Source organism: Ochotona princeps, chromosome 1 (genome assembly GCF_030435755.1).
Source record: "Ochotona princeps isolate mOchPri1 chromosome 1, mOchPri1.hap1, whole genome shotgun sequence".
NCBI classification, from domain to species: Eukaryota; Metazoa; Chordata; class Mammalia; order Lagomorpha; family Ochotonidae; genus Ochotona; species Ochotona princeps.
The window spans coordinates 89,490,289-89,512,355 of NC_080832.1; the positions used below are offsets into that span (position 1 = coordinate 89,490,289).

General features: G+C 35.6%; 1 protein-coding gene across 1 annotated transcript in view; it reads left to right on the forward strand.

Moving 5' to 3' along the window:
• Positions 1-22,067, forward strand: part of EYS (eyes shut homolog) — a 65,400-nt gene that overhangs the window by 39,301 nt on the left and 4,032 nt on the right. The window contains exons 2-4 of the mRNA XM_058669686.1: positions 10,359-10,552; positions 10,892-11,019; positions 19,357-19,471. Of these exons, the coding sequence (XP_058525669.1) occupies positions 10,359-10,552; positions 10,892-11,019; positions 19,357-19,471 (437 nt within the window). The remainder of the gene's footprint in view (positions 1-10,358; positions 10,553-10,891; positions 11,020-19,356; positions 19,472-22,067) is intronic.

The following is a 22,067-nucleotide window of genomic DNA, read 5'->3' on the forward strand; positions in this document are numbered from 1 at the left end:
TCTGGGCCAAAAGAAAGATTAAAAGTAAATGAACTAAACTGAAGAAATAAATCCATATTCATCAAAATAGAAAATAGGTGTGTATTCAAATTTGAATGTTGTTGAAAAGATTCCTTAGGCATTATTGTTTAAAATAACAAATTCTTAAATTTAATAACAATAAAACTTTCATGTAATTAAGCATTCATCTTATTAGCCACTCCACAAATATTTTTATTCTCTTGCATTTGCAAAATGGAGTTAGTCTGGCCTGTGAGTCCCTATGAGTTTGTAGTCTGACCCAATTTTTTAGATGTTTTCATTCTAAACCTAAGTGTTTGTTATTTTCTTCTGCAATATAATGAATTTAGAGATGATTTAATTATTTGTAGGGTTTCTCCAAGATGCCTTCTCATAGTCATACAAATATAGTACCACATAAATACACACACACTCACTCACACACACACACACACACACACACATTCACAGATAGAAAGATGGTGGAAGAGAAATCTGTAATCTTGCTGAATCAGTTCTCTGAATATTGAAATTTGGTGGATAAGGTGCAATTAGAGTCTGTCATGTTTTCCTTTATTCTGCAAATTGCAGATGAACAGAACCTTTAGAATAATTGATAGTTGTCATAGCATTGATCATTGACCTGTGAAATACTGTTATTTCAAACGTCATCTTCAGCTGGATTCCCGAACATGGCATGCTAGCAACCTAGATTTTGTCCTCGGGTAATTCTTTCTCATCTTCTCCAATTATTTATATTGGAAACAAGAAAGCAGCACACATGTTTTATAATTTATCTCCTTTCTATTTTCATTGCCTTCATAATCTTACTCAATTTTATACATTGAGAAAGGATCCATAATTTGTAAAGCCCAAATGCTTTTTCCTCCAGGCATGTTTTCTTATGGATTTCAAGCTTTTATATCTATCTCTGCATTCACTGTGTTTCCTTGAACATCTATCAGTAACTTAAATTCAACTTTCCCTCAGATACTCAGATATCACTTGATATATTTCACTCAACATCTGACTAATTATCAGCTAACCAAAGGCAAAAGGAAACAAAATAAAGGGAAAATGCATTTTTCCCTATGATTTTTTTTGCAATTAAACTGAATTCCTCAGGGAATATTGTTATACCAACCGACAAAATATAATTAAAATCTTAGCATTTCTGTTGCCTCCTGTTGCTGCCATCTCAATGCTATCATCTTTCCTGAATGTTGGCATATTCTTTTAAATAATTGTTCTTTCTCTGACTTTTTCTCCAAGAATGGTGAGGAAACTAAATGTGAATCAAAATGTATCATTTTACTATATCCCCATCTCCTGGAAGCTTCCTGTATCATTAAGAAGAGGAGCCCTTGAATATCTTGCAGAAGAGAATGCATTTGGCCTGGCAGTTAAGATGCCTGCTTCCCGTATCAGACTATCTGGTTTTCCAGGCCTGGTTCTGCTTCAAAGGGCAGCTTCTCGCTAATATGAATCCTCAGGAGCAGCAGGTGATTTTTCTAGTAATTGGATCTCTAGCAATTGTGTGGTGGCTCTAGATTGAATTTTTGGCCCCTAACATGTTGTGGACATTTGTCAGATGAACCAGTGGATGGTACCACTTTATTTCTCAGTGTGTCTCCTTGCTTAAAGATTCAGTGTGCTATAAGGACACAGGATGCCAGACATTCTTCACTCTCAAACATCATTTCCCATCTCTGTGCTCCTCTCTCTCATCCTGAATCAGATTGATGTATTTATTTCTGTGTTCTGCCACTACAATGAAAGATTAAACAGTTGATAAAGTTTTACCTATTTTGTTCATTATTTTATTTACAGTTGCTTCAAATAAAAACATTTTGGACCTCAATTATTAAACCCTGAATAAAAATCCATTCATAAAAGTGCTGTTAAATATTGTCTTATACAAACCTTGATCCCCACTCTGAAAATACTCTAAGATTTATCTAATATTCCCTTTCCTAATTTAAATAATACTTATTAATTAGTTTCATAGAGTAAAAAAAAAATTATTAACCGGATCTGGAGTAGGCCATCATTATTGGATAATAGTTCCTGATTTCCAGAAGAAATCCAACTAGAGAGTTACCTTTTTATATTTCAAAATATTTATATATGCATTTAAAAAATCACACCAGTGATAATTTTTCAAAAACTGTCCAGTATGAATCTTTGAAATGTTTATATGTGTATTTTAAAATCAGGTAAAATCAGAGAGTGTTGAAATGTTTAAATTCATAGTTATTTACTCATAAGTTAAATTTAAAATAGATATTGTTACTGAAATTTCTCAAATCCCAAAGTATCCCTTTACTTCATGCTTCCTTTCCTTTCCAGAAATAGCACTTGCAGATCACTGCAGATATCACTTAATATTTGCTTTTAAAGCAATCTGTATTCACAAACATAATTGAAGCAATTTTTTTCTCAACACATGAAGTTGAAAACTGGTATTTTGTCATCATATATAAAGAGTACATGTTTAAGAAAGACATTTTGTATACTCTTTTCAAAAGTCAAAGAATTGAAAATGGTAGAGCGATTAAATAAAATGAACATCAAATATGATACAATGTGTTATATTATTAATGAGTTATGTGAGTAAAAAGACAAGAGACAGAGCAACTCAAGACTGGATGGTGAAACAAAAAGTCTAGGAAAACGAAGGTCCCTACCACACTTAAAATCCCTTTCTGCTAACAAAACATTGATAAAAACATTGAAAAGTGTTTGTTCAGTCTGTTCTACACTAAGGTGATTGTTAGTGATCCAATATACTGAGTGATTATTAAATGAAGTTGAATAGGAGGCAATGGTAATAAAATTTCATTTTGATAAATGACTGAGCAGCCAGAAAAAGTTAAGGAAGCAGAGAGAAAAGTGGAATAGTGTGATGGCTACTGTTTTGATGCAAGATCTGGAGATGGACTTGGCTCTGACACCAGGGTTAACCATCCGTAGCTTTGCCAATTCCAACAAATTATTCATTTTCCCAATTCTCAATTTCATCAGCTATGATAGAAATAATATCTGAATCAGTGATTATGAGGATTAAAGCAGTTATCCATGTAAAGCTATTAGAATTCTACTTTGCATAGTAAACATAAAATGAATGTTAATGTTTTCATTATATTGAACAAAAATGCCCTTTCTCAAGTATAATATTCTTAAGTTATTCTGAAAGACATTTTCAGATTATTTTAATGCATTTTCTTTAAACTCATCCCAAATAAACATGAATACTTACCCTAGTATTTGTCAGCAGAAGGTATAAATTATTCTTTTTATATTTCTTCATTGTCAGCAGAAGGTATAAATTATTCTTTTTATATTTCTTCATTGTCTAGTCATGTGCCTGGATTATATTCTTATTGGATAAACTTAAGCATTATTAATCCTGAAAAGAACTACTCTATGATGATATGGGGAAAATCAGCTGGGGGGCGGGAATTTGGTGAGGGTTAGGGAAATTCCAGATCCTAAGGAATTGTACCATAAAATTAAAAAATAAAGAATATATTAAAACAAAGATTTTAATATAATTTTTTTAATTTTAAATTTTTTTCTTAAAAAAAAAAGAGGTGAATTTGGGACTAGCAAAGTGAGTGTCCAAAAAAGGTGTCTGATATTGCTTCCTAGAGATGTGTGTCTATGGTGGAGTTACTAGGTTACAATGGTATATAAAGATGTCAGTATTTAATTGCTCTTTTGCCATAAACATTGTAATTTCTATGGCTGGTGTAAAATTCTTGTGTGGCCCTGCCACACTATTTTTTTTTATTAACTTGTTTGAAGAGTGTTATAGAAAATTGTGACTTTAGTATGTAAAATCAATTTGGAAAATACTCCCTTTTTAAATATTTATTTATTTTTTTGGAAAGGCAAATCAGATTTTTGGAGAGAAGAAAAGACAGAGAGAAAGATCCTGTATCTGATGATTCACTCTCCAAACAGCTGCAACAGCTGAAGCTGCACCGTTCTGAAGCCAGCAGGCAGGAGTTCCTTCCGGGTCTCCCACATGAGTACTGACCATGTGGCAAAATAAGTTAAACACTGCCTGTAATGCTGGCATCCTATATCATCACTTATTCAAGTCTTCTCTGCTCCACCTTGAGCCTAGCTGACTTCTAACATTCCTGGGAACCCTAGGAAAGATGGTCCCTTCATTCATGTGGGAGGTTCCAATCAGTCTCCGGACTGTTGGCTTCAGCCTGGCCGAAGCCCAGCAAGTGTTAGTGTTCAGAAGGAAACCTGCAGAGGTATGAGTCTATCTCTCTTTCTCCCCCTCTGTGCCTGTAACTCTGAAACTCTTTCAAATACGTAAAAGTAAATACTGATCATTTTTTTAAAATGTCATCTGAGATTGGGTCTCTGTAATTCCTTATCTGTGTAATTCTGGCTTTTTATTAACTAAAAGTGGCCCTGCAGCCACTTACACAGTTTAGAGGCTTCCTGAGTTTTGCAGGATTTTGTTAACTTCTGATATCTAGGGTTAATATGTCATTTTAACAATGGGTTGTTCGTTGATTTAGTCTTCTGTTATTTTAATGGGATGTTCTTCATATTTGCCTTTCGATCTCGTGGGTGCTCCTCCTCTTCTTTGTCAAGAGAACATCAATTGACATATAAAGGAACGCCAGTTAAATTCACAGGAGACCTCTCACAGGAAACTTTACAGGCCAGAAGAGAATGGAGCGACATATTCCAGATTGTAAAAGCAAACATTTGTCACCTCCGGATAACATACACAGCAAAGCTTTCCTTTGTCTTTGAAAATGACAAAGCCAGGAGCCAGGAGCTTCTTCCAGGTCTCCCTCATGGGTACAGGGTCCCAAGCCTTTGGGCCATCCCTGGCTGCATTCCCAGGCCTCAAACAGGGAGCTGGATACGAAACGGGGCTGCCAGGAAATGAACAGGTGTACATATGTGAACCTGGCGTGTGTAAGGTGAGGACTTTTAGCTGCTAGGCTACCACACTGGGCCCTACCCCACTGTTCCAAACTGTCCCCAAAAGATAAAGCAAGCATATATGGAGATCATAGTAATTAACTGGACACTGTGGTTCAAAACTTTAGTTGCTTTCTTGCACATTCATTTACTGTTTAGAACTGATTATATAAATTATCGCTGCTGAATGCAGAGATTATATCTGGTACAGGGTTAGTTTGTACTCAGGGTTTTTCATATGTATTCACTCTTTGTATATGAAAAGATATGTTCTTTATTGAAAGGATGTCTAATTATAGTATTTAACATTACATTTGTAATCAAACCTTCATTTACAGAGCTAAAATTTTTCCTGCTGTCCAAGACAGTTGGTGAAGTGAGAGCTCCAGTACTGAATTACATATTTAATTACATTAGCTATGCAATCTTTCATTGCTGGTAAGTGTCTGAAATAACACTGAAACACAAAACACTAAACCAGAAAAATAGCATTTAATTCTATTTATTGTTTGTCTTCCTGGTGTGAATTTCAGTTCAGCAAAAAAATGTAGTGTGATCGTTCATATGCACTTGAAGTTTATATGCTAGAGAATGTTTCCTTATGGCTTAGGGAAAAATAACTTACAGGTGGGAGAATTTGTTAAAACGTCATTTCTGTCTTTCTCAACAAAGGTGAAGGATCCATTAATCTATAGAAGCCTAAATTAATATATATATGTATATATATATAAATGATGATATCTGAATATTCTTGTGATAGCAAAATTGCAAAGCATAGACTTTGCCTATATGCCTCCAAACCAATTTTATAATAAAATGATATTGTGTACTTATTGGTAAAGTTAGATGAATTTAATGTGCTGTATGAGAAATAAAATTTGGGGCCCGGTGTAATGGCTCAGAGGCTAAATCCTCACCTTGCCTTGCATTCGCCGGATTCCCATATGGGCAGCAGTTCATGTCCCAAGTGCTACACTTCCCATCCAGCTCCCAGCTTGTGGCCTGGAAAAGCAGTCAAGGACAGCCCAAAGCCTTGGGACTCTGCACCCATGTGGAAGACCCAGAGCAGGCTCCTGGCCCCTGGCTTTGGATTGGCTCAGTGCTGACCATTACAGCCACTTATGAAGTGAACCTGCTGAAGGAAGATCTTTCTCTGCCGCTCCTCCTTTTTGCAAATCTGCCTTTCCATTAAAAATAATCTAATCATTAAGAAAAAATAAAAGGGGCCATAAATTTTGGCTTCCCAGTGCATAAATAAAGAGGTAGTAAAGGAAACAGTTCTGAAGTCATCAAGTGAATGACGTGATATTTATCTGCTAGGAAAGTATTTTTCTTTTGGAGGTCATATTAGAACCAAGAAAGTAATGGATACACTTGATAATTCTCAATCCATCAGAAAAGTCTGAAGTGCAGGGTTAAATGAGCAAGTGGGAGAGAATGTAGGGTTAAAATTGCTAAGGAAATTAATAAATGGAAGGCAATGGTCCGCTCACCTACTGGTAGTTGAGTGAGCTGTGTGGTGTACCTTACCAAGGAAGAAACAGGTATGATTTGATATAGAGAAAAACCTTCTCAGTCTTTGCATGAGTTAAGGAACTGATCATGGAGTGAAAGCAGTGAATGAGAAGGTTACTGTGAAAAAGAGCAATGTGTATTTGATTTGATAGGAAATGTCAAGAATACTACAAACCTGTGATTCTTGGTCATTGAAAGATGCATGGAAATATGTATAGCAAAAAAATTGCATGTAGGCTTGAAAATATTTTTACTCAATACATAGTCTTATAACTGAATTTTTCCTGAAATTGTTGATATATCCTTGTTTATGTGATAATATGCATATATTCTTAACTCAATAGGAAAGGAGAAATGCTTTACTTGAATTGGTCATGACCTGAATCATAAATTTCTATCTTTTTCTCCTGCCATCAGTCTGTGCTCCAGGAAAAGATGACTCCTTGATGTTTCAATGTTGCTTTTCAAATTTTAGCCATTTCGCTTCTCTTCTGTTTTCTTTTTCTTTTCTTTAATTCTTTTTTTTTTAAAGATTTATTCATTTTTATTACAAAGTCAGATATACAGAGAGGAGAAGAGACAGAAAGGAAGATCTTCTGTCCGATGATTCACTCCCCAAGTGAGCCGCAACGGGCCGGTGCGCGCCAATTCGAAGCCGGGAACCTGGAGCCTCTTCCGGGTCTCCCACACGAGTGCAGGGTCCCAAAGCATTGGGGCGTCCTCGACTGCTTTCCCAGGCCACAAGCAGGGAGCTGGATGGGAAGTGGAGCAGCTGGGATTAGAACCGGCGCCCATATGGGATCCCGGGGCGTTCAAGACGAGGACTTTTAGCCGCTAGGCCACGCCGTCAGGCCCTTTAATTCTTTTTTTTAAAGTATTCATTTATTTGAAATAATTACAGGAATAGAGAGAGATGGTGAGATTCGATATGAGCAGGACCAAGGACAGGAACTAGGAACTTCTTCCAGGTCTACTACATGAGTGGTAGGGGACCAGGCACTTGGACCACCTTCTACTGCTTTTTCAGACATTAGCAGGGAGCTGGGTTGCAAGTAGAGCAGCGGCATGAGCCGCAGTGCCACAGGTGGTGACTGTAGCCACTACGGCACAGTGTCAGACCCGTTTCTCTTTTTGTCAAATTGCTGACAACAGGCTAAATTAGTTTTTATTGGGTTATGAGATGCTTTCAGCCATTTCCTTTTTCACATTTTAAGACTTTGGAGAACCACGAAGGTCACAAGCAATTTATACATGCTTTACTATCCTATCCTATCCTTGGAGGTTGTACTAATGTGACTTGGATATGATACAGTTAGTATTAATGATAGGTTTCCTTTTCCTGTCTATCTGTTTATATTGACATGTGTGTGTGTGTGTGTGTGTGTGTGTGTGTGTGTGTGTATGTGTGATTTAACTGGAAAGATGGCTTTCATGCCAGGAACATTGAATCTCTCACTGATGTATACTGCTTAGCTTAATCATATAGCACAACTAAAATCATTTACTGAAGTATGTGATCCATGTCCTTTTCTCAGTGTGTTTCTAAACTTTGGTTGAAAATCCAATATATCCTTCCTATAATGAAACCTGTTGTTGTTGACGTTTACTTTGTTTAGACCCCATACATCTTTGTTTTTCAATTTCGGTCTTGCATTTTGTGCTAGTAGACATTTCTAAGTGTATGTTGAATGGCAGAATGGTTGATATATTTCTTGAATTCTCTTCATGGCTCAGTTATCCATAAAGATGTTCAATATCACTAACCCTTACAGACAATCAATTAAAGGTGCAGTGGTCCATTACCATACTACAAGTCACTTATTAAAAACACACAAGTCAGAGGCGTGTTGCTTCATTGGTGTCAAATAGAAGGTAGAAAGTATACATTTCTAGTGATATAAGATGCTTTTTAGTAGATACAATTCAGGATAAATTATGTATTTTCTGTGTTTATAGAAAATAGTAACTTCAAGTGTTCAGTCATAAGTGGCACAGTTTGAACATCCTGATTTGATAATTAACATTATACATAGTTACAGAAAAGTCACACTTTATGCTATAATATGTATTATTATTGCAGCTAATATTTTAAATGTTTTTAAAAGATTTGGTTAAGAAAATATATTTGAAAATCAAATAAATGTCAACCAGAGGTACTGATGAGTGCAAATGTTCACACCAGCCAGCTCTTGACAAGGACAAATCAAGAAGGCAGGAACTCCAGCCTAATCTCTCATACAGGTTGTGGGGCCCAAGTATTTGGACCATATTCTGCTCTTCTCTCAAGCATATTGTAAGGAAGCTATACTGCTAAAAGCAGCCAGGATTCAAGCGTGCACTTTGATATAGGATGATAGCTCTACAAACAGGGCCTTAACCCACCTTGCATAAAATCAGCGCTTATTTTTAAAGTGGTTTTAAATTTTATTTATTTTATTATTTTATGATACACTTCCGTAGGCTCTGGAATTTACTTTTCCCCCTCCCCATTGTTTTCCCCTATACTATTACCATGGTATAGTTCTTCATAAGCAGTTGTAAGTTCATTATGATATTTAAGTGCATCATGAAATTGTAGGTATGGGCAATGGGAGACAGTCCAGAATAGTATTGTCAAGATATATGTAACAGTTTCATTGGGAATCCATCTGAGATTTGGCAGTAAAGATGCATACTGCATTGTATCTTCATATCTGGATATGGTAGCCTCTATTACATAGTTACTATATATCCCATTATATAAATAGTCATAAGACAAAATCAACAACAGGAAGAAAAATTGAAAATTTACAATGCCATGAAGTTAAATAACATGCTGTTGTATGGCCAATGTGTTCCTGAATAAATGAAAAAGAAAATCAAAAGCCTCCTGAAGGAAATGATGCTACTATATATGACCTATGAGTCAGTAAAGTTATTAATATGAAAACAAACTTTTTAAAGAAATGAAAATAAAAAGTAAAATATCAAACCACCTGAGATGTAGCAAAAACAGCATTGAAAAGACTATTGATCTTGTATTTTGCAAGAAGGTTGCCTTATATCAGAGAGAACATAGTGACTTTTTTAAAATCACAAATTTTGAGATTCACTTATTTTTAATTCAAAGGCACAATTCTAGGAAGATAGAGTGACAGGGAGAGAAATCTTTGATCCACTGATACACTTTCCAAGTAGGCATAATTGCTAGAGCTAGTTGAAACCAAAAACAGGAGCCTGGAGCTTCTTCCAGGTCTCCCATGTTGGTATAAGCCCAAGCATTTAGAACATCCTCTTTTGCTTTGTGAGGCACACTAGTACGGAGTTGAATCAGAAGTGCAGCATTCGGTACTGGCACCCATTTTGACTGTGTAACAGGCTGAAGATTACCCATAACACCATAATTTCTGAATTTTTAAGGCAATTCTGCCATTTTACATTCCCATCAATGATGCTTGATTCTGTTTCCTCACTTTTTGTTAATAGTTTATGTTGGTTATTGTGTTAATGTCCATTTATTGGATATGACATTATTTTTTTATATTTTGTTTCATTCAGTAACTAATAGAAATTTGGAACATCATCTTGAATGTGGATTAATCATTTGTGCAGTTGTTGGGACCTTTTATAATGGATGCATAATAACTTTTGTGAAATAGTTTTTCACAGTTGAGAAGATTATATGGCTTTAATGTTTAATTATATTAATTTGATTATTACATTTGTTGACCTGGCACCATTACAACAAAAATGTTACCTTTAAGATATTCATACATAGATATTTATGTGGATTGTTGAAAGGTAAATTGCAGACAAATAATTTCTCAATGCTGCAACAAAAACAGATTTTCTTCCTTCTTTACTTCCTTTCTTGCTTTTCCTCTTTCAAGTATAATCTCTTACAGGTCCCTACAGTGCGAAGTCAATCAAACATTGTGATTATCTGTCTTGTTTGAAAGGAGAAATTTGCCAAAATGGCACATCTGTTTATTTCTTTGAATACCCAGAAGGATTTCTCAATCAAAACTGTGAACCTGATGTTGTTGAGTGCTCATCAGTAACATGTTGGACTGACATTAATTGTCTCAACATCACAAGTGTAAGTCTGAATTTGGTTTAAAATGAACGATTTTTTTCTTCCATTAAAATTACAGTTGATCAAGTGAATTATTAAAACACAATTTTTGTAACAAGTAGGAAATCTACTTAATAGGCTTACGAGAGGCTGGGGCAAGGGGGGTGGTGAAGGAAGGACAGTGTGACTAGCACCAAAATCCGTCTGTAAGAAGAGAGTGGATAGTGTTTCCTGAAGCACAATGCAGATGACTGTAGTTTTTCCTGTTCAGGATAATTTTTCAGCACTGTCCAGGTAGGAGCGCAGTCATTCTCCTTGAACTATCCAAAAACCTTTGTAAAAGTAATCTTCAATTTTTCCTAGGATCTTACGTGCATCTGTTCACCAATGTTGACAGGCAGTTCTTGTAAATTAATTCAAATGTCGCATAAGATATTTACTGGGAAGAATAATTTCAACTGGACCACAAGTGAGGAAGCTTGTCACTACAGGTATAATTATTTCCGGTCTGTATTTTAGGACAAAAATGCATGGTTTGCAGTCATTTATGCAGAAGTAAAATAATGTTCTGTGTTCAAATTTGATATGTGATAGTGACTCAAATAATTTATTTCAAGTTGAAAGAGAAGACTTTCTCAAGTCTTGGATTAATTATTGCAGTTTTTTAAATTCAATGTTTAAACAGTTTTGTGTGCGGAAGTTGTGATTTAGTGGGTTATGCCAGTACTTGGGAAACTCACATCCTATTTCAATGTTCTGGAAAGAAGTCCTGCCTCCACTTCTGATCCTTTTCCCCGCTAATGTATACTCTTCAGGTACACAGATTATGGCACAAGTGCACAGGCACCTGCCACTCTGGCAGACACTTGGTTGGAGTTCCTGGGTCGCAATTGTGAGCTACCCAGCACTGCATATTACAAACATTTGAGAAGTTAACCAACAAGTAGATCTCTATCTCTCTCCCTCTCTTTTTTCTCTCTCTCCTTCATCTCTTTATTAAAGTATATATAACTTAAAGACTTAAAATTAAATTAAAATGAATTTTAAAGCAAAAAATTTTCAAATGCAATTTAAGCATAAAGTTATAAAATAGTTTGTTTATACCAATAATGAAGATTTTAAAATTAAAGATTAGTATCTGAATATCAAGAAGAATCTATGTGTCCTTACAATACGAACTTTACTAACCATATGATATTAAAATATTTTAAAAGAAAGAGATATCCATGGCTTCCTTTCTTTTTTTTAAGAGTTATTTATTTTTTATTGGAAAGTCAGATATACAGAGAGGAGGAGAGACAGAGAGAAAGATCTTCCATCTGCTGATTCACTCCCAAAGAGGCTGAAATGTCTAGAGCTGCGCACATCCTAAGCCAGGAGCCACGAACTTCTTCCAGGTCTCCCAAGTGGGTACAGAGTCCCAAGGCTTTTGGCCATTCTCAGCTGCTTTCCCAGGCCACAAGCAGGGAGCTTGGTGGGAAGAGGGGCCGCTGGGATAAGAACCGATGCCCATATAGGACCCTGGCCCATGCAAGGCGAGGACTTTAGCAGTTAGGCTATCGTGCTGGGACCAATGGCTTCCTTTCTTATAATTCAGAAACTCAACCTGGATAGTATTCACTTCTTTTTTTAGTGAAGAATTTTAGGAAATATTTTGGTTTTAAGTACATATTTTAGTCAATTTTAAAAAGTCTTATAAGTATGTTTTCACATCATTAAGAAACATATGTATATCTAATCCTGAATCAAGGGAGAATTCCAAATGAAACTTTTAAAATTATACCTTGACAATTTATACTAGAATTTCTGCCATTGTCTGTTCCTTCAATTCCATAGTACACTTAAATAACGGAATATTATGGATGTGTGCCCTCAAAGATCAGCAGTTATGAAACAGACATTTTTTACTTTTTTAGCTTTTTTGTTTGATCCATTCAATTAATTGTTTCACTTTATTATCTCAGATTATTTTTTTCCTGTCAATTGAATTGCCATTATCATACCTAGCACTATGGAAGTGTCAATTTGGTGAACTAACATACCCTTTTTTCCTTCTCAAGTCACTTTCATCACTTCATTAAGCTGTGATAAGTTTCACTGTGTTAACCATAGGTTGTGTTAGGATTTTCAGTTTATTTCACAGTAAAACTAATTAAGTATGCATTGTGACTTTGAAATAGGAAATTGCATAGAAATGGATAAGCCAGCATATATTATATATTCTTCCCAGAGATAATGAAGCTACATTTTCACATGAAGTTTTAGAATTTTTTTTTTTTAAAGAAAATACTGATCCTCTTTGGATTAGTGAGCTACTAACTAATAGAGCACTAAATGTCACTTAGTAATCCTCAACAAATCAGAAATCTCAATCTTGTGGAGTTAAATTATTTTAAAGCCTGTGTTGCTAGATTTTTTTTCACGTAAAATCAATATAGCAGATTTAGAAGGTTAACTTTGCCTTTTGAATAACTCCTGAAACTAAACTTTTTTTCAATTAAATTGTGTATTAACTCCATATCTAGAGTATAATATAAAACATTGTTGGCATACACCTCAGGCATAGGGGCAATTTCTGCTACTGTTAATGTAGGTTCATGTTTTCTGGGATTGTTACACACGACAAGTGTCATCCTCTAATCTGGTTCCTTAGGTGCCAACCATTGAGAATGTATGTTCCCATTAGTAAAACCTTTCATCCATTATTCTTGGACATATTACTCTCCCTGCAAATAGTATATAATGAGGCACAACAGAAGTAAAGTGCATATATGCAGACAAATGATGAATTAGCAAGGTTCAATCATGAAGACTTCTAGGGTTCACATCATCAAAGAAATCCTAGTTCTATAATATCCTGTACAATCTCTAGTATTCATTGATGCCGATATGCTTCCACAGTCCTCTCTGGATCTTGTTCTCTTATCAGCATGTCTTCCAGCATTCACAAAATCTTTTGTAAATGTTGTTTCCCTTATATTCTACCAAACCTGAAGGCAGTTCTTGTAGCTATATTAAGCAGCACTATTCATTCTTACACAACCTGTATAATATATGCAAAGTTGTATATATCCTGTCTCTTCTAATTTTGTAATTAGGCAAGTTTTTCATACTTATGAACACAGTGTTCATATTAACATAAAACATCAGTTTTTAGCATTATTTTTATAGGAATATTTCTTGAAGTCTGAGAGCCATTTTGGAAATCTACTTATCTTGATATTATAAATTCACTGGAAAATATTTTTACAGACTTTCCTCTCTTCCTCACTTCTGTCTGTGTCTCTTGGTCATACCCTATTATCCATCTTGATCTGTAACTGCATTTTCAGACATACATGAATTTAAATATCTCCACTCCATGTTTACTGCTTCATTAATGATAAGCTCATTCATTCACTGAATGCCAATGTTTGGCAATTCTTACAACTAAAATGCACCTCCATCCCTGTGACTGTACTGGTTCTGTTCTTCTGTAAATGTAGTTCCTTATTTTCCATTGTAAAACATATCTTTATATCCAGACTCGTATTTCTTCTCTCCCTTGTTCAATGGTGCATTGACCCGAAAACATGAAAGCTGTTTAAGTCTCTGTCTGGCCAGTTCAGTATTTGTACACTATCATAAATGCCTAATACAGAATCTCAGTATATCCTAAATTAATGATTGATCTTAGAGTCCTGGACAAATTTGCCTTTCTGCTAGTGATCTTGTAGTTTTGTTTGTTTGTTTGAGTTTATTGTTCTCTTTTAACCCCTTTCTTGTCCATCAGCAAATTGTTTAAACCTACCCATGTATGCAAACACATGTCTGTATAATAGGTTAATGCTTTTATCGAGCCACCATGAATTCATATCCAGAACAGGTTCACACTGTAACTCTCTTCCTTTTATTCTACATAGAAATAAATGTGGAACAATGAATTAAATCATCATTGAGAAAGTTAATGTTTTCTCAAAGATTTGAAAATGTGAGGGAGCATGCAGCTGTGTAGGGGAACAGTGCTTATTGATGATGGAATGCCTTGTGCAAAAGCTCTGGTCTATTCAAACTGCTTTAATGATTCCATTGTTACTGCCTGGATTAGGATTACAGAGGAGAATGATAATAAAACACTGGAGTATAACATAATTTTAAGATGTAATACATAGAATGCATCCATATCCTTGGCTGAAACAGTAGAAGTAACCAAAGCATCTCTACAGTTTATGACCAAAGTAAGTAGAGTACAGTTACTGTCATCTTACATTATGAAAGCTACAGCTCAATCATAATTCAATTGTTTGCTTCCTTGTCATCTCTTCTACAAAAAGTTTGCATGTGTTTTAACATCATTACTTTTCCTGCCAGTGTTATTGAATTGATTCCCAAATAATTTAACTGAAATAAAAAAAAATTCAGAATGCTTCAGGGGCTGTATTATGTCTCAGTTGGCTGATGCTCCTCCTGCAAATGTCAGCACCCCGTGCGCATGTCCCAGCTACTCTACTTCCAATCCAGATCCCTGCTTATGGCCTATTAAAGCAGCAGAGAATAGGACAAAGCCTTGATACCCTGCATGCGTGTGGGAGACCTGGAAGAATCTCCTGACACCTAGGTACAGATCTGCACAGCCTTGGCGATTGTGGCCATTTGGGGAGTGAACCAGTGGATGGGAGATTGTGCTCTCTGTCTCTCCTCTCTGTAAATTGGCCTTTTCAGTAAAAATAAATTAATCTTAAAAAAATGTTTCCGTGGAGAACCATCTTTTTTTGTTCCTGCCTATTTCTGTATCAGCACATCTCACTGTACTCTCACATTACTAAATCCACACCACTTTGATCCCTCCAGTTGTCTTTTTGGGTACCTCATGTATCTCATGCCTCCGAACTTTTCATTTTCTGGCCTCCTTTTCAGAAGAACACTCTTACCCCAAATTTTCATTTTTAATAAGCATTAGTCCAAATGCTATCTTTTTCAAATGTGTCTTTTCTTTTAATCCCAACAGATACGGAATAGCATGTTTCAGTTCCTCACTCCAGTTTTACCTGGCTTTAATTAGTTTGCAGCACTTATAACCATTTATCATGTTAATGTTTACATCTATATCATTTTACTCCTTTCCTGTATAACTGATGTACATTTGGCAGATCTAATGATTTCAGTATTGATTTTCTATGTGGTAGCATTAAAGCATATTCTTCTCATTGTAGGTACCAAATATGCAATTTTGGTCTAGTAACATTTTTTAGTTTGAAATAGCCACTTGACATGAATTTGCTCTAAGATTCAAACAATGATCAGATTTCTCAGTTGATGTCAAAAATAAATTGATGAAATAGGTATAAACAATACATAAGTGCTTATATCTGATACAAGTCACAATAACAAAGTGTGCAGTAGTACTAGGAAGCTTCCACTGTACAAATGTCTTACATTGAAGACTTCCCCTCCAAGAGCTGGAATAGGTACATGACAGTGTTGAAATTGCTACAAGGGACTCTGAATTGGAATTTACATCTGTACAAGATTACACTGAAGACAAATATGTGCTACAAAGCTTTATTTGAGACAAAAATAGCTGCTGTCTTAGAATGTCCACCCCAGGAAAAAAAAAAAGAGCACCAAAAACCTTCTGTAATTTTCAAACAACTGGTAGGAATGGCTTAAGTTAACAAGTAGAAAACACTATTTGGAGTTAGTTTATAACTTCCTCCTTTTCATCTCAAAGAACATCATAGAGCTAAAAAGAATGATCCCAGTGTCAGTGAAACTTTAAGCAAAAATATAATTAAGGACCCAGCGCGATAGCGTAGTGGTTAAAGTCCTCACCTTGAACACAGCAGAATCCCATATGGGCGCTGGTTCTGATCCCGGCGGCCCTGCTTCCCATCCATCTCCCTGCTTGTGGCCTGGAAAAGCAGTCAAGGATGGCCCAAAGCCTTGGGACCCTGCACCTGCATGGGAGATCCAAAAGAGCTCCTGGCTCCTGGCTTCGGATTGGCTCAGCTCCTGCCGTTGTGGTCACTTGGGGAGTGAACCATCGGACAGAAGATCTCCCTGTCTGTCTCTCATCCTCTCTGTATATCCACCTTTCCAATAAAAATAAGATAAATCTTTTCAAAAAAAGAATATACATTTAAGTTTACGGTAAGATTGTGACATACTTGTCTTCATACTTTAAAAAAAAGTGTTTATTACTAGGGCAACAAAATGATTGCAACTGGAAACCATTAAATATAATGAAATAAGCCAATCCTTAAAGGGGAATATGTTTTCTCTGATATGTGCTACTGTATTCTTTTACTTTTTGGACATAATGGTTATTGGAGCATCAAATCTGTGATTAAAAAGCAGATTGAAATACCAGAGGAAAAAAAGGAAAGGAAACAAAGAAGGGATTGAAGGATGGTGAGTTGGGAGCGGGGGACAAGAGTAATTTTCCTAAAATTATACCCATGAGATAAGAAATTCTGCCCTCGTCATGTTACTAACATTTTTTTAAGAATTATTTTTTATTTGACTCACAAAGTTGCATAAGGAAGGAGGGAGGGAAAGGGAAAGAGAGAGAGATTCATCCATCTATTGGTTCACTCCCCAAGTGACTGAAACATCTGGAGCTGAGCTGTTCTGCAGTCAGGAGCCAGCTTCTTCTTTTTCTCTCACATGGGTTTATGTTCCCAAGGACTTGAGCCATCTTCTGTTGCCTTGTTTAGGCATGAGCAGGGAGCAGGTTCAGAAGTCGGATGCAGATGCCATGAGCGGAGGCTTAGACTACTGTGCCTTATATCAACAATTTCTTAATTTCAGTTTTACTTTTTTAAGTTCTATGGAAAGAGTTCTTCATTATCTTATTAAAAACGTGTTTATATGATAGGCAGAATAGCATAGAGTGAGAGACAGAGAGATCCAGAGAGAGACCTTCCGTCTTCTGATTCACTCCAATGGCCACATCAGCCAAGGGTGACCCAGACCGAAGCCCGGAAGGAACTAGTGACTACTGTCTTTCACAAATTCAGCATCCACTCTTGTGTCAGACTTATTACAAGGCATCTAGACATACTACAATATAGAAAGGATGCTGAAATCAAGTCATTTCGTTGTCTGGTATAAAGGCAAGCAAAACTGGAAGTGAGAATTTGTATACATTCACTCATTTAGTGAGACCTATGTTAATGGCATTTAACCAAAGTAATAAGTGCTTACATTCACACATATAGGGAGATATAGTTTAAACCAGTATACTTGAAGCAAAATATTGGTAGCTAGGAAGAAGAAAAGAACAAAAGAAGAGAGGAAGGGATAGAGGCAGGAAAGCTTGTTATTTTGATACTTAATACGAATATTTTATTAATGGAAATTTTCCCTGCTTTTAGGATAATGATGTTGGTCTTTTGAAAAACAAAGTCATATGAAAGCAACTATCCTAGTGAATAATACACTTTGTGTCAAAAAGTAAGGATATTGCTAATATAAGTGAAGTAGTAATTCAGTTTTTTCAGGTGCCAGTGCAAATATGTACTTCTTACATTTTGTGAAATTGAGGGAACATGTCTTTTGACCCTTATTTTTGAAAAATTATTTTAGATTCTTATTAAGAACTGTGAAATACTGAATATGTAGATATATGAAGTGCATTATGAAATCATCTTGTAAGAATGTATAATCTTGATACATTATTTTAGTCATAAAAGCTCAAGTGATTACTTCAGTAATAATAATCTCTAATCTAATACCCAAATATTTCTTTTAAATATTTTAAAATTAAAAGTGATAGATGTATGTGTGTATACATATTGTGCTGTCAAATAAGATCAACATCTTTTTCTGCAAATATTTAACCTTTCTTTACAGTTAAAACATTCAAGTCTTATCCTGCACACTTTATAAAAGATATCTAAATGTGATTAACAGGGATTACATTAATTACAAACATTAACAAGAGTGATGGCTAGTAAGAATATCATTATTCATGCTACAATTTATGGAGAGCAGCTGATGAACTTTTATAAAGATGTATACAGATTTCTATAAATTTTCAAGATGATGAAAAGCAAATATCTGTATCTAACCCAACAATAATCACACTGCCATGGCCCATTGTAAGTCTGTGCACCATCACAAATTCACACAAAGGCTCCACTAGATATTGAAAATAATTGTTACTTTTTCTAATAGTTCTCAATAATACTCTCCTTTTTTCCGAATGTAAGAGAAAACACAGATAGTTTTAATTAAATCACAGTTTAGGTCAAAGTTGACATTATTCTTAATTTTTAAGTGATATTAAGGGTTCGGCATGATAGCCTAGCGGCTAAAGTCCTCGTCTTTCATGCGCCAAGAGCCCACATGGGCTCCAATCTGGCCCAGCATCCCTGCTTCCCGTCCAGCTCCCTGCTTGTGGCCTGGGAAAGCAGTTGAGGGTGGCCCAAAAGCCTTGGGACTCTGAATCTGAATGGAAAACCCAGACGAGGCTCATGGCTCCTGGATTCTGATCAGCTCAGCTGAGGCCATTGTGGCCACTTGGGGAGTGTGTCACTGTACAGAAGATCTTCCTCTCCTTCTTTCTTCTCTCTGTATATCTGACTTTCCAATAAAAATAAATATTTTTAAAAGGTAATATTAAGATCATCCAATGAAAATGTAGTTTACTATCATTTTTCAAATATGAATCAATCTGTTTTTTGTGGCTGACAACTCAAGTATGTAGCAAAAATTTCAGTGGTTGAAAATATCATGACAATGCCTAGTGTATATAATTTAAATTATGATTTTAGAAGACAGGTAATACAATTTTTATGGGAAGAGTGAAATTACAACTTTTCTAATATACACTGATCTTTTTACAGGTGCATGCCAGGCATTACTGGAAAAAATGATGACAAGGAAGTTGACCCTTGTAGACTGGTCAGCATCAACTGTGTGAATGAGAAATGGAATTTCCATATGAATGGTCAATTCAGAGTAAGTAATTTAATACACAACAAAGTAATTTAGCACTTAAAAATACAATGGCTTAAGTCTGTATTTCAAGTGCTTTTATTTATTTAAGACAGATAAATATATTCTTACATGTACAATTAAGTGTGCTATACATGCATCTTAGTGCTTAACTTACAGGATTTTGTTGAGAATATTAAGTGTTGTAGGGAACAGTTTTATTATGAAAAAATATAACTGAGTCCTGACAATATATGTATATCCATAAAATGCATTGGATCCTAGGTTAACAATTTAATATTTTAATTAAGTTACTTAAGCATTAAGTTACTTAACTGAATAGAAAGTAAAATTAATCTAGTATATGAAACATGAATATTAGTGGTTAATTTTTGAGATGCCCTCTATACAGAGTGTAGATGCTACACATAGTAAGGCATAACCTAGAATCCCAAACTAACCTATTATAACTAGAATCCCAAATTACACCTATTGGAGAAATTATCAGTTGTGCACTAAAAGAGACAAAGAGTAGAAGTTTTTTTTTAAGCTTTATTTATTTTTATTGAAAACAGAGAGGAAGATCTTCCATCCAGTGATTCACTCCCCAAGCAGCTGCAACACCCAGAGCTGAGCTGATCTGAAATTAGGATCCCAGACCCTCTTCTGGGTCTCCCACGCAGGTGCATGGTCCCAAAGCTTTGGGCCATTCTTAACTGCTTTCCCTGGCCACAAGCAAGGAGCTGGATAGGAAGCAGGGCCGCCGGGATTAGAACTGGCTTCCATATGGGATCCCTGCGCATGCAAAGCGAGGATGTTTGCCACTGAGCTACCATGCCAGACCCCAAGACTAGAAATTTTATTGCAAGCCTGAAATAAATTAAAGTCTATAGTTAGAATGCTTTAATGGATCATGAAGTAGCCATACAATGGGATTAAAATCAGTGAACAATAGCTAGATGTGTTAATACTTATAAATACTAAAAACCTGTTGTGGTACTGAGAGTTTAATGTAGTGTTGTCTCAAGTTCTGCCTCGAGTCAGATCCTGCTCCCTGCCAACAGGCCTGGGAAGCAGTGATGATGGTTAAAGTATCTGAAGTCCTGCCACTCATCTGGAAGAGTGGGATGATTCTCTGACTCCTGATTTTGAACTGGCCTAGCCATAGCTTCTGTGATCATTTGGGAAGTGAACCAGCAAATCCAAGATCTCTCTCTGTGTCATTCAAATAATGCTTTTAGAAAAAAAAAAAAAAAAAAAAAAACCTAAAGCATGCCATTGTTTTCTTTTTTTTTTTGTAAAGATTCAGTCTTTATTTGAAAGGTAGAGCTACAGAGAGAGATAAGAGTACAGAAAGAGAAAGAGAGATCTTGTATATGCTGCTTCCATATGATGGTTTGTTTCCCAAAGAGTCAAAACAGCTGGTTCAAAGCTGGGAACTACAATCTTCTGAGACTCCCACATGAGTGCGGTCTTTGGGCCATCTGCTGTAGCTTTTTCAGGCACATTAGTAGGCAGCTGGATACGAAGTGGATTAGTCTGGATTCGTAAGCAGCACCCATTTGGGATGCTGGCACCACAAATGGTGTATTAACCCATTATGTCATGATATCAGCCCCCAAACCATTGAATTTTAACATTTTAGTTTAAGAATATCTATCTAATGTGATAGGCATTATTTAAAGTTTAAAACATAAATATTTGTATATTTTCTATGATTGTATACTTGTATAGCAGAAGTACAAATGTACAGATGATCATTATATTTGCCAGAGTTACTAGAAAGGATGCTCATAGGAGAATAGGAGGAGAAGAGATATTAGGGAGATTATGGAGATTTTTGTGAGTACATAATAGTTCCTTTAAATATTTCTAATAAAGGTGGTAGAGATATGGTATTAATTTTAGTATTTCTCTACTTACCAGTAGCATAAATAGTTGAATGAGAAGAAGCATTATTTCTTTCTGCAATTGGCTCATTTTATTTCTTTATTAAAGAATTAAAATTAGAATGGAGAAAACATCAAAAAAAAAAAAAGGAAGGAAATGCCTCTGTGTAACAGTATTGCTGTAAGTACAGTTTTGTCAAACTTTGTTTATGTCCTTGTCAAACATTTAGGAATGATCCTACTATGTATTTTTAAGTTACTTATGTTACTTGAAAGTTGGAGCTATAAAGATGGAGAGTTGAAACTGGGCTGATCCAAAGCTAGGTGCCAGGAATTTTCTCCAGGTCTCTGACATTGGTACATGGGCCAAGGCATTGAATCAGTCTCCACTGCCTTTCCAGACCCTTAGATTGGAACTGGATCCTAAATGGAGCAGCTGGCACTGGAAAAAGTTCTACCATGGAAGGCCAGGGAATTATCATGCTATCCACATATCCTACCATTGCATAGAAGGTCTTTGTCTCTCTTTCTCTCCGTAAATCGCCCTCTCAAGTAAAAATAAATACATCTTTTTAAAAACAGTTTCTGTTTAATATAATTGTAATCACAATGAATTTTCACTAAAGACTATATATTTACTACTTATTTTAGTTTATCTAAAATGTTATGTCTTATTGAAATAAAACAGTTGGAATCCCCAGAGGAACTACATCAAAGAACTGAAAAACCTG